General features: G+C 42.5%; 1 protein-coding gene across 1 annotated transcript; it reads left to right on the top strand.

Annotated features, from left to right (window-relative positions):
- The first annotated feature begins 412 nt into the window (after nucleotides 1–412).
- Nucleotides 413–13,210, top strand: palb2 (partner and localizer of BRCA2). Its single transcript, XM_050045397.1, has 13 exons — nucleotides 413–462; nucleotides 781–865; nucleotides 950–1,009; nucleotides 1,093–1,273; nucleotides 2,836–4,347; nucleotides 6,292–7,739; nucleotides 7,910–8,062; nucleotides 9,647–9,729; nucleotides 10,898–11,047; nucleotides 11,132–11,248; nucleotides 11,692–11,782; nucleotides 11,887–12,098; nucleotides 12,175–13,210. The coding sequence occupies exons 1-13, from the start codon at nucleotides 440–442 to the stop codon at nucleotides 12,404–12,406; spliced, it is 4,347 nt and encodes a 1,448-aa protein (XP_049901354.1). The 5' UTR covers nucleotides 413–439; the 3' UTR covers nucleotides 12,407–13,210.
- Nucleotides 13,211–13,829: the final 619 nt, after the last annotated feature.

Here is a 13,829-nt window from a genome sequence, read left to right on the forward strand (position 1 = left end):
CAGCAGCAGCAGGAGGCATCTGGCAGGACCACGGCAGCAGCACAGTAGCCTATATGTGTGTGTATATCTATATCTATCTATATATATGTATATATATATAGATAGATATAGATATAGATATCTCTCTCTCTCTCTCTCTCTCTCTCTCTCTCTCTCTCTCTCTATATATATATATATATATATATATATATTCCACTCTGGGGTTGAGGTGAAGAAAATAACTGTGTTGTGACCTAAATAACATGCTGTTGCTATCTGCAGAAAGTATTAAAGCATGAAACCCCCCATTTTTAATGTACGAACGCATCCTGTATCATAACTAACTCTGACTGAACTGATCGAGTAATCGGAGCTCCACTGCTCAGGCCTGTTTGAGGCAGTCGCGGGAAATTGGCGCTAAATCAATACCTGCATCATCGAACATCAAAATAAACTTTCCATGGACACACCGGCGGCTCCTCTGTAAGTCTGCCAAATTAACTAACGTTATAATTAATGTACAAATGGTCATTTCAACGAACTAAGTGCGTTTGTGTGTGGATACACTTACTGTCCTCTCCGTTGAATCTTAAGGTTAATGTTTAGGTGTGCTCTCAGCAAAGAACATGACGAAAGTAACGTTTACTATCGTTTACCTGTACCGTTAGCTTTCTAGCTACGTTAAGCTAACGTTCTCTAACAAATAAACGAAGACACACCAACTAAACCAATGTCATATTAGCCACGGCATAGCTAAATCTAACTTTTAGTCGTGTGTGTCCTGAATATGTTTGGGCCCAGGGAGCAGGATGGAGAGATATATGGCGGTATAATGCAGTGTGAGCAGCAGCTGAAGACCACACTGCACTGTGATGACAAGGAGAAGGTAACTGAACATAAAGCCACAAAGTGCTACAGTGAACCTTGAATACAATGTCTTCTGACAGCTACTGACATGTTAATATTTCAGCTTCGTAGGAAGTTGGCACTGTTACAAAGGGAGTACCTCAGGACAGCTGAGAAACTACAGGTAAGAATCACTCCTTCACTTTACTTGTATAAGCCCAGTGTAGGGATTCTCTGTCTCACACACACATGTTGATCTGCTCACAGCGTGCTGAGCGTTTGGATGCAGTGCGGAGACATGTGAGGAGTAGGATTGATCAGCAGAACCACCAGGACCAGAGAGACCCAGAGGTGACATCTAACCCCAGTCTCAACCCATCTCCATTGATACCAAACACCACCAATGGGACAGCCACAAGTGAAGCTCAGTGCCAGGGACACACTGAAGGTGAGTCTGTCCCAATCAGCTGCAGTATTATTCATTGATTCAATTCAATTTTATTTATAAAGCCCAACATCACAAATCACAATTTGCCTCAGAGGGCTTTACAGCATACGGCATCCCTCTGTCCTTTGAACACTCACAGTGGATAAGAAAAAACTCCCCATAAAAAAACCTTGAGCGGGGGGAAAAAAAATGGTAGAAACCTCAGGAAGAGCAACTGAGGAGGGATCCTTCTTCCAGGACGGACAGAAGTGCAATAGATGTCGTACAGAACAGATCAGCCTAATAAATGTGCAGTAATCCGTATGACAAAATGATACATAAAGAGAGACAGAGAGAGATGCAGGGCAGACACTAATGACGATAGCTACAATAAAATTGATTTTAATAATAATATTATACTAATAATAACAGCAATTGTGGTAGCATATTTTGTAAGTATACATTAATATGTAATAGTATATGTATGTGACAATAATAGTCATATGTGTATAATAACAGTAGAAGTATGACTAATAATAGCAGCAGCAGGAGGCATCAGGCAGGACCACGGCAGCAATACAACCACAACACATGATCCAGGCATGGGTGTGATACGAGGGAACCTGCGAGACAGTGGAGCACAAAGGCTCCAGAGAAGAAGCCGAATTAGTGACATGCAGTAGAGTCGTGTTAGCGATATGCAGTAATAGGACGTGAAGGAGAGAAGGGCATCGATGTATTAAAGGAGGTCCCCCAGCAGACTAGGCCTAAGTCTGCCTAACTAGGGGCTGGTCCAAGGCAAGCCTGAGCCGGCCCTAACTATAAGCTTTATCAAAAAGGAAAGTCTTAAGTCTAGTCTTAAATGTGGAGAAGCTATCTGCCTCCCGGACCGAAACAGGAAGATGGTTCCTCAGATTAGATTGTATGTTGTAAAATATGTAAAGGTGAATTAGGGAATAGATTTATTTACCAAATGTATGTATATAGCATCATGTAACTCTGTGCAATACAAATATAACTATTTTAGTTATACCATAAAGTCATCTATTGTATATATCTATTATACTGCTCACAGCATGTCAGAGATCCGGTTGTCGGCATTTGCTCTACCTTCTAATTAGTGCAGCTGAAACTTATACTGACTACAATGATCACTATAAAATTAATATTTTTGTTAGTGTGCTTGTGAACTTCTGGGAAATATCTAAGGAGACTGTGCAAAGAGGGGAAGGAGATATTGGCAAATAACATTGATGGTAGAGGGTAGAGTAGTTTCTGAAGATTCACTGAAAATCTGCTCATCATGGTGGCAAATTTGATAAAGAAATGAGCAATATGTTTCTTGGATGTGAAGTTGTATATATTGTGCACCTGTATGTGTACGTGTTACTCTTTCTTTCTCTGTTCTATGCAATTTTGACACATAAATTGCTAACATGCCTGTCCATCCCCAAACAAAAAAAAACATCTTGTAATATGGTTGAAATTACTCTGTCTTTACTCTGAGAAGTGGTCAATGTTTTGCCTGTTATAGCAGCGCAAATTAGAATTCTGAAATATTCAGATTTTTTTTTTTTTACCAGGTCCAGCAAATTCTGATAACTCCAGGAAGAGCCAGGTGATCAGGTTCCTGCTCCCTTCTGATGCTGCTTGCCCACAAACTGCAGATCCCAGCCATGACACAGCTAGAGGTCACAGACCCAGTTCTGGCCTGTGCCTCAGGTCTCGGCGCAGCCGCCTGCGCCTGGAAAGGAGGAGTGCTGAGGCTGGCAGGAGCACGGACGACAACAGTGAAGAAGGACTGGGGCAGAGTGAAAGTGTGGAGAATATTAAAGCAGGAGAAAGTGAAGAGAGAGTGAAAATAGAAGAAAGAGAGGTTGTGAATGAAAGTGAAGAGCTATTTTCTGGTACAGACTCCGAGTCTCCCTCTCTGCTGCTTACACACTGGAACACTTGTGGACAAACTGAAACAGGAGGTATCGTGGGAAAAGATGTACAGGGACAACAGGAACCAAGGGAAAAAGAGATCGAGCTGAGCGCTGAAGGAAAAAAAGAATCAGAGTCAACATCTTTGCTGCTCACACACTGGAACCCTGCTATACACACTGAAGGGAGGGAACAAGATGGTGCACAAAATGGAAGAAGAAAGGAGATAAAAGGAGGAGGGGAAGATGGGAATAGTAGAGAACAGAGTGATAGAAGGCTGTATGAAGACAGCAGCAATAAAGATACTGCGGCAGAGAAAATGGAAACTGAAAAAAGCCATGATAACAAAGCTGAAATAATAGAAGAAAAAAGTGAGATGGCTGAAGGAGAGCATGATGTAAAGGGTGTGAGTCTCTTGGACTCCTGTACCCTAGTGGAAGGACTACTTTTCCCAGCAGAGTACTACGTACGAACCACAAGACGTATGACATTTTCTCAGAGCCAGCCTGACATGCAGGCCGTCATACTCTCCCAGCTGAGCATGGGACGACGTCGCAGGAGCCAGGGCTGTGGCCGTGGTAGAGGATTGAACAGGCACACACACAACCTTGAGCATTCAGATCAACACACTCACGCCGGTTCCTCATCACTGACGCCTGCATCTTCAGGTCCTCATACGGAATCACAGTCTGCTGATACATCTGCTGAGCTCAACAGTCAGAACTCCGGTGGGATTTCAGATCAAACCTCAGCTTGTCAGATCGACATGGACGCTTCTTTTTCTCCCACGGTTACAACTACTCGTCCAGCAAGAGGTAGGAGGAAGAGAAGAGGCAGGGGCAGAGGGAGACCTCAGACCCCACGAAGCTCTCTCAGTTTAGACACTCATCAACTGGGCCTTGGACAAACCTCAGATAATCCCCAGCCCACGAGCTCCCTGGGCTCTTCCTCGCCATCTCTCCATGTAGCTGATGGACCAAAGCCCAGCTTCACTCCAGGAGAAGCTGTTCTAGTGCGGGACGACCCCCTGCCTGTGTCCACCCACGGCACAGATACACAGCCTTCCTCTGGAGATCGGTCTGACTCTACCTCTGGACATCTGGAGAAGGTCTATCCCATCTTTCTGAAGAACAGTGGCAGGACTAACGGATCCTCACAGATGAGTAGAAGTAAGTTTTGTGTTGTGACTCTGTAAATCTGTGCGTGTCACTGGTCTGCAGGTTTGTCTTGCTAAGATTAAAATATTGATTATGATTAGCGCTTATACAGGTTTGGATACCGTAAGATGTATTATGTAAAATTAATGAAAGGCTGGCATCACCCTTATATTGCTGTTCCCCTGAAGTGACTAAAAGAAAATGTTTCTGCTAGTTTTAAAAGAAGCCTGTTTATGACAGAGTGCCTTACTTATATTCCCTTTTTCACTCTGTTTTTGATTTTAGTGATCAAATTGTTATGGCTTGTATAACATCGTTTAAACAAACACTGTGTAGGTGCAGCAAGACGACACTCACCAGAGTTGAAAATTAGCACCAGCCACCTGCCAAATTCTGGTAAAATATCCAAGTGGCTGCTAGATTTGCTTCACTCACCACCAGTCAAAAAAAACACAATGGTAATCAATTGAGCAGCTGGTAGATTTTGGAAACCACCAGCTACAGTGGCAGGTGGACAAAAAAAAAAATTCTAACCTTGGTAATCACAAATGAAAGTTAGGAATCACCTGCCAAAAAAGCTTGAGAAAAGGTGAGGTTTTATTGCAGCTTGCAGACCGATTTAAACAGTCTCTCAAAATAAACTATGCATTGCCCACCACACAATATCGGTTGATTAAACAAGTTCACTTTGCATTTTTTTCTTTCAACTCACAATTGCAGCACCGTCATACAGTTTGTAGACATGCACCAAGTTGGAACTACGCAGGTGGAACTAATGAGTTTCATAAACAGGATGGTTACAAAGCAACAGACGTTTCCTGCTTGGTAGCAGACATTTTCACATTACCTAGTCAGGCCCCCATTCAGAAAAGTTTGGACACCCCTGTTTTAGGTTGTAGAAAGTCCTCTTTACAAATAGATGATATTTTGTATGAAGGCAAAAAAGAAGTCATGTTTTGCACATGGAGAACAAAACAAAGATACCTCTGAGTGACTTTTAAGTAAGAATGGAGGAAGCTTAGCATCAAAATCTGTGTAGAAATGTAAATAATATATTTGGTGTCTGAATGAAACTGTTTTATCTATGTTATAGCCATGATTGAGGCAAGAAGAAAAAGGTCAAGTTAACGGTGATTACAAACTTTAGTACAGACAGTTGTACTGTCAGTTTAGACAGTATAGGCTATACATCAGCATATATACTGTGTGTCCACGATACAATGTGACCCCATTTTTTCCAACTCACCAACCCACACTTACTGCCACCCCCTGTCCTATAACCTCAAAATAAAATTAAAAAGGGTCTAGGAGATAACAGAGATAGGTAGAAATTAGGGATAGGCATGAGAACTTGAGCGCTTGATTCTGGACCTCAGTATTGGTTCAACAAACATTGCATGTTTTTTCCTTTCTTTTTTTACTTTGTAAAAGAAACAAATATAAAAAGATATATCAGTAAAGACAAATTGACTCCATTCCATGTGAAACTTTTACACGTTTTTGGACGAGAGGCAGTGGTGTAACTGCTGTCTATTAATATCTTCACAGATCCATAGAGCAAAAATGATAGATCTGCACAGCTGCAGATAACGTTCAGTCAAGACATCAGTCAATCTAACATTACAGGCAGAATGGCGACCAGGCAAAAGAATGATGACTTAAAGTATTTCAACAAATTAACAAAATGAATGTGCAGTGCAAGCAATGTAACATTAAATTTGTGCATCATAGCTAATCTCTATAGTCTGTGCAGCACAGAAAGGTAGGCCAACCCTAACCCCAGTGCCTGCATTTTCACTTGGGCGTTCATTTTGGATCCTATTCTTGGGTTAGATTTTTTTTTGCAAGTCCTCGAATATCGGAACTAGAAATCATGATAAATATAAAAATATAAATGGAATTGTGCTCTGAAACTATTCCCTTCCATTACATTTTTTTTCACTCTGTGTCCTCCAGGTGCAGCAAGCTGGCGGTCCCTCCTCTTGCCCTCTTCTCCATCTGCCCAGTCGTCTCTGCTTCCTCTGCCCTCCCAGTCCCCCGGCCTGCTGGTCAACAACCTCACGAACTTCGACATTCCACAAGATTTTCATCTCCCCGATGACCAGTTTGCCTCCCTAAAGCTGCACAAGCTCCGTCAAGTTGCTCTGGAATCAGGGGTCGAATATTTTACATCACCGTCTTGCAATACACGCAGCAGCAGCCGCCGCTTTGGCGCTCATTACAGCAGCAGTGACCCAGCGATGCCTCTTCCACTTCAGCTCAGCCTCACGCCCACAATCACAACCTCCCCCCATCCCACTGAAGCAAAACAAGCTGCTACACAGTCTGTAGACCCGCAGAACATGTCAGTAGAGCACAAGCTCACAGATAAATTGACAAGCCAGCAAACTGAATGTTCATTAGATCAAAATATTGCAGAAACCCCTGGAGAGCAGCAGACTGAAAACCCTTACCCTGAGTGTCAGACTCACACCACCTCCACAGAGTCTGTGTCAGTGGTTCAAGATTGTGCTGCTGACTGTGTTGATCAAAATAAAGAGCAACATACTGTGATTCTAGATATTGACCACCCTGTCAACCCACAGCCTCACATCAACTTTGCAGACAGACCTGCAGGCCAGGTGAATGATGATATCATCAGGCGTTCAGATGAACTTCAAATAAAAGAGTCTTCTGTTATTTCATCAGAGGAACGAACAGATTGTCCTACTGTGCTCCGCCCTTTAGCGGATCAGCAGTTTACAAACCACCAAGCAGAAGACAAAGCTATCATCAAGACTCTTTCCTTTAATGGCCCTCTACAGGAATCCTCCGAGGAGCCTTCTAACAGCTGCACTGCTGCACAGTTATGTGACGACAGTGACTCTCCTGTGCAGCATCTGAATGCTGCTAAAGATTCAAATGAATCCTCTGAGCCCACCACAAGTCCTGCCAGAGACAGATTGCTGGACAATGAGAATCAGGACAAGTGTTTACTGCAGCACAGAGTCCACTCTCAGCTCCTGTTGAGCCCTGTGGCATCAGCACCCTTTGTAACCCCGCACATGCCCTCCTCTGCTCTCCTCTCCAGCCCCGCATTACCATCCCTAGGACTCACCCCACACAATATCTCTGCTGCCCTCCGTTTGACCTCCTCTCCCAGTACCCCACCTCTCACCCTGCCTCCCCCTCATAGCCCGTCCACCCAGGCCCTCTCCCCTCCTGTTCTGACTCCCTGTCCATCCCTCACTTCTGTCCCTTCAAGCCAGCCGCCCACCTCCCCCGCTGTTCAGATTCAGGCTTCACCTGAGCCGGTATGTACCGATGATGACCGCCCGGCTGTATCCAGCATCCAGTCACAGGGCTCAGGTGGGCAGGTGGGGACAGCAGACGAACACATGATGAGATGCACACACACATTGAAGGTACGTGTAGAATTAAGGATTGATGTTTGGCTGCAACATGCAGTTTTGAATCAAAGTCAGCAATTATTTTTTATGTGTAACTGCAGCATCTATAACATTTTTGAGTGAACAGCTGTGTGTGTGTGTGTGTGTGTGTGTGTGTGTGTGTGTGTGTGTGTGTGTGTTTTCAGGCCCCAGCAGGAGGCTGTCTGGTGGATGTGTGCTGTCTATCCAGGTCCTCAGGTGGTTTGTATGTCGCAGCAGCTGGAGAGTGGGCAGTGTGTCTCTGGAGTCAGACCTCAGCTTCTGACTGGAGCTTAACACACACCTGGGCCTTCAATGAGGTGAGTGTATGGGTGATTTGTGTAATGCTATTTTGAAGCTTTGAGTTCAGCATTTCAGCTTTTGCCACCTTGGTTTTTTGGAGCCAGAAGTTACCATATTTGGACGAGAGGCTGGAGCTGTAGAGGAGTGAGGGGTGGATCTGTCTGTTAGACTGTGGTGATGCCATGCAGACCGCTTGTCACTCAAAGCAGCCCTTCCCTTAAATATGCGTAACTTTAATTAAACCTAATTAAAATGTAAAAAAGAATGAAAAAAAATTATGGCGAAAACGTAGTTTCTTCCAATACTAGAATTAAGATAAAAATATTCACAAACGAAAAAACACTAATGGTCGGTGATAAGTAGTGTTTAACTTTTGATTGAACACTAAATTAAAACCCTCGGCGCACACTGCAGCACAATCAAACAGATGCGCAACTCAGAGCATCAGAAGTGTTTCTGACACCAGACTCAGAGCGGACCGGTGGAACTGGAAAATGCATATTTTACATCAATAAAATCTATTTTATTTTAATAGCAGGTCTCCGTTGTGCGTCAGGCTTTCTATTTCCTTGTCGGAGATTTTTTCTTTTTTAATTACATGATATATAGGCTATTCTGAGCCAAGTGCGGCTCATGTACTACAACCATACTATTAGGCCTACTAGTTACTACTTACGTTTTTCAAGTGATTTCCCAAATTTGTTGTTGAGTTGTGATATGCCAATTGCTTTTGGCAAATCTGGCACTCTGCTTTCTGGGAGTTGTCGGGGCATATTTTAAAGTGCAACCACACATCTGATGACCTCTTGGACATGTCTGCCAGCTCTGAGTGCACTCGTTGTCAGTATCGGACTGGTGGGGGTTAGTGTTGCGTTTAAGGCCTCCCCCCAAAAAAACGGGGAAAAAAGTGCAGAAGCGTCGAATTTTTTTTTTTCCACAATCGAATCCCGTGCCATCGAACGAAGCTTCAAAGCTTCGAATTTTTTGGGTCAGCCCTACTGCTTGGTGTGTACCTGCAAATGTGTGCATACATGTCAGAGTCATTGATTAATGGTCATTCAAGGATGAATGCCATACATTCTGGCTGGTTCCAGCATTTAAAACATGAGCATTTGCTGCATTTCTGTTTATATCACTGTAAATTAAATAGTGGCTTTTAGCCCCTTGTTTGGACAAAATTAACAGTTTTGTGACGTCATGTTGGGCTCTAGGAACTTGTAAGGAACATTTTTCACAATATTCTAAGATTTTATACATTAAGCAAAGAATCTGTGAAAAAAATCAATACTGAAAACAGTCATCTGTTGCAGCCCTGATAGAGATACAGTTAAAACTGAGACATTCAGCTGAAGCTGATTTTCAAATCAATAGATAGGAGTTATGTTGTCTGTTTACTCTGTAAGGTGACCTTGGGTGTTTTGAAAGGTGTCTTCTAAATAGAATGTATTATTATCATTATTATTATTTCCAAAATACAAAAACAACTGTTGACTCAACGTTTACTGTTGCAGGGACCAAATATGACACCCTCTAATATGGCACACTGAAATTCAGTCAAACATGCAGTAATTTATTGTTTGTATGTCTGTGTTTGTTTACAGCCAGTGATCAATTTGTTTCCAGTCCCAGATGCTGCTGGGCTGATGTGTGTGACTCTGGGTCAACTGGAAATCAGAGAAGTGAGGTGAATAAAACACACAAAGTATCTTTTAGCATTTTTGGCAAAATGTCTGTAAATGAATTAAAGGAATACTTCGGTGAATTTCAACCAGTTTTGTTTTATAACAATATGGATAGTATGTGTAAATGAGCTGTGGTAAGCTTCCCTCCATCTTGCCTGCACTCAGATCTCCCTGCTTTTCTCTCAGTGAAAATTTCACCGGCTCCAGGGCTTGAACTATAAATTGTACTTTTCATTTTCATATGCCTGTTACATATCTTCTATATGTATATGATTGAGAGAGAGAGAGAGAGAGAGAGAGTGCTGTGCTGATCAAATATAAACCAAGATTCTGATATTGTATTGCCTGTGTGTTGGCTAAAATGGCATAGACATATTTTGGTGCACTGTTTGCCTGTAATATGAGAACTTATGAACTGAGTGGCATACTGTTTCCCGCATAGTGAATATAGAGGTGGGGCGCTGGTGGCTTAGTGGTAGAGCAGGCGCCCCATGTACAAGGCTGTTGCTGCAGCGGCCCAGGTTCGACTCCGGCATGTGGCCCTTTGCTGCATGTCACTCCCTCTCTCTCTCTCTCCCCCCTTCACACTTGTCTGTCCTATACATTAAAGGCTAAAAAGCCCCCAAAAAAATCTTTGAAAAAAAAAGAAAGAAAAGAAAATAGAGGTTAAAAAACACCGATCAAACATTAAAACTAAGCAGTGCTGATAAAAAATGAACCAAGATTCTGTTTTTGCGTTGCCTCTATCTGGCCTCAAATGTTTTCAAAAACATATTATTGCAGACTGTTTAACGGTAATTTGAGATTGTTTGTTACTAGCCGGCTGCCATATTGTTTCAAAACTGACGAACTCACATTATGTCACCCACTAGCTGGAGCGCTAATTGGTCTGGTAGTTGTTGGTTTTCTACCTCTTGAGCAAAAGCAAATGCCACAGCTGTTTTTCTCTGGTCATGTAGCAATTTCAAAATATTTGTCTTTCTACTGAATACACAGCCTAGTTTTATGAAACGGCCATTTTCCAGCAGTGAAATACTTTTTTAAGTGCTAAACTGAAGATATTTTTCATTAGACATGAAAATGAAACAATGGGCATGACAATAGAAACCGGCTTTTAAAGTTTAAAAAGCCTCTTACACATAACTACATGCATGTTGTCCACGTGCACAGGACCCTGTCGTGCTCCAGCCTCTCACAAGTGCTGCTCTCTAAGGATGTCGTCCAGGCTGTCGTTGGTGTGTCCAAGTCCAGAGTGGTTACATCCTCCCACTCAGCCTCTGGTTCCACCCTGCAGGTGTTTACGCTGTCAGACAGCGGCAGGTAACACAGAGTTGGCAATGTTTCTATTCTGTCTGTTATTTCTTCATGGCACAGTCCGATATCTCACTGTCTCATTTCTCTCAGCACATCGAGCTCTCAGCCTCTCATGTCTCCTGGTGTTTGTGTCGGGGCTCTCGCTCCTGTGGACGAACTTTCAGATGCTCTGATCGGCTCTGACGAGGGCGGACGCCTCTTCATCTGGTAAGCAGAACTGTAACAAATCACCATGCTGATAATAACCTCACAGCAAAAGGTCTTAAAATATTTGATGACATCTAGCTTTTTGCTCCTACAGAGGTTTAATGCATACCATTGTTTTCTCTGGACTAAATAATGATAAAACAGTAAAATATACAACAAAAGAAAAGTTTGTACGGAATTAACAGGATCATTTTAGCCTGATAACAGCATGTTAGCCTGGATTAGTTAAGCCAGGTTTGATTAAAACAGGGCCCGCATCCCTTAAGGACCATGAGGCGCAAATATTTAACACTTTAAATGTTGAATATGTCAACTTAAGCACTCCATGTTTCCTCTTTGATGAAAAAATAATAATGGTTCTAGAAAGTGTCAGAGAAACATCTAGATTTGTCCCTCGCAGGCACATCAGCTGTTTACAGTTGAATGTATCATTTGTGTTTCAGGAATTTAAAGACTGGACAGCTGCTGCGGAGAATCATCCTCGGAGATGAGTTATCACACACAGCCTGTCTGCGAGGATACTCCTCTTTGCATGTAAGGGGGACTGACAGTTCTCGTAAAATTGCCTGTGTCTCCATAACTGTCTCGCTCTTCATGATTTGACTCCCATGTGTTTTTGTGTGTATGTCGGTGCACAGGGAGTGCTATTCGTCCTGCTGCAGCACCAGTTGCTGAGCTCCCTGAATGAAGAAGAAAAAGAAGCCACAGCCAAAGAGCGGATGTTTTTGGACGAAGGGAAGGAAGAGGAAAGGAAGAAGACCGTCCTGTTCTCCTTGGTGGCCCTTAACCCTCTAAGTGGAAAATCTATCCTGGCTACTCGGGTGTATCCGCCCAAAGCCTGGTCTGGCAGGTGAGATGAGGACTGATGTATTTTTTGCATCTCTGCATATATACACTCGTGTAACATCTGCCTCTGTGCTCTGCAGGCTGTGCGAAGCTGATGTCAACAGCTCCAGCGTGGTGGGCCTGAGTCAGAGCGGCAGTGTGTGCGTGTGGGAGCTCGGGCGCAGGGGGGCCTCGAGGATGGTGTGGGCTCCTGAGAGCGAGGGCTGGCAGCTGGCTAGATGGGGTGGAGGAGGTACTCTGGTGACTGGTCATCACAACGGAGATGTTTCTCTACACTGCTACAGCACGAGTCAGACTTCACTCTGCCACTAATATTTAAGGGATAGTTTTGGAAGTGGAGATGTATGAGGTACTCATCCAAACCCAGCGTATTTGATATTGATATTTTTTGGTTGGACTTTTTTAGGAGACTAAAAATGTGATTTACAGTTTCCCCCATCCGCAGCAGTACATTGCTCAGCTTCCGTGACAGTACTCCTGCCTGCTTCTTCAAACTTGAAAATCACCGACCGCCATCTACTGTAGGAAATACACTGAGTGTGGACCTTATACAACCCCACTTCAAAAAATCCAAACTGTCCCTTTAAAGACTCTATGATTACTTTTATCAAGTAAATATTTCACTGTATGAAAGTTTACATGAAGGTTTTAACCTTTTAAAATACTTCACTATCACATTTGTTAACTCAACTTGATCCTGAGCACGTTGCAAAGAGGTTTTTGTCGCTTCCCTTAAAGACGTTTCAGCTTGACGAAATTCATCTTTCATGTACAGGAGTGTCACTGTAATATCCATATTCCACAAGTCATTTGCTGTTCCTAAAATAACCTCAACGAGACTGAATCTTTAAAAGTGGAGTGCTTCTAAATTGTGTTTGTTGTCCTGCAGCCTTTCTACACTGTTTTTAGAGTAACACACACTGAACCTCTTCATGTGGGAATGTTTACATGAAGGTGGATTTTCACTTTTTAGACCACTATGTTCCCAAAACTGACTGTGTTCTGTTACTGCTGCTGTTTGACTGTTCGTTCCTTTTCTGTCTTTAATACATTGTTGTATTTCTTATATTTAAAAAAAAGTGTTGCCAAAGTTTTCTTTTATAATTTACATTAAACATATGCAAATTCTGTTGTATTTCCTGTCTGCTTTTATTTTCCTGACCATCTTAGACACACTGATTTCCCATTTAAGAAGGTAGACAGTCAGGATATACTTTCTTGTTTTGGCAAAGATTACAGACAAATATTTACTCTGCCAGCACTGACTCAAAAAGGAAGTGGATTCTATCTTACTAACGTCAGTCTATGTGGATTAAACTATACTATAATTTTGAACTGCTTTGACACAAAATTCATACAATGGCTGTCTCACTGCATCAGTGTTGTTTTTTCTGTGTGATTGAGGTCATAAATTTATTAGTGACAAAATATACTTGTTATAAGTCTAATTATGAAAAAGCTATCCATGAACCCTGAGGTTTCTATAGAGTGTATTGGTCACATTGGTTGCATTTGAGGGTTAACTGAAAAATAACCTAGAAATGTATGACACTTAATATGAATTGCTGTAAATGAAGCTGTAATTGTTCTTTGTGTCCAACAGGAGGCGCCAAAAGACAGTCATTCTCAGGGTGTCAAACTCATTTTAGTTCATGGATGACACACAGACCAATTTGATCTCAAGTGAGCTGGACCAGTAAAACCACTTTAAAATAACCAAATAACTCCTCAAAAT

The sequence above is a fragment of the Epinephelus moara genome, chromosome 5, assembly GCF_006386435.1.
Source record: "Epinephelus moara isolate mb chromosome 5, YSFRI_EMoa_1.0, whole genome shotgun sequence".
NCBI lineage: Eukaryota > Metazoa > Chordata > Actinopteri > Perciformes > Serranidae > Epinephelus > Epinephelus moara.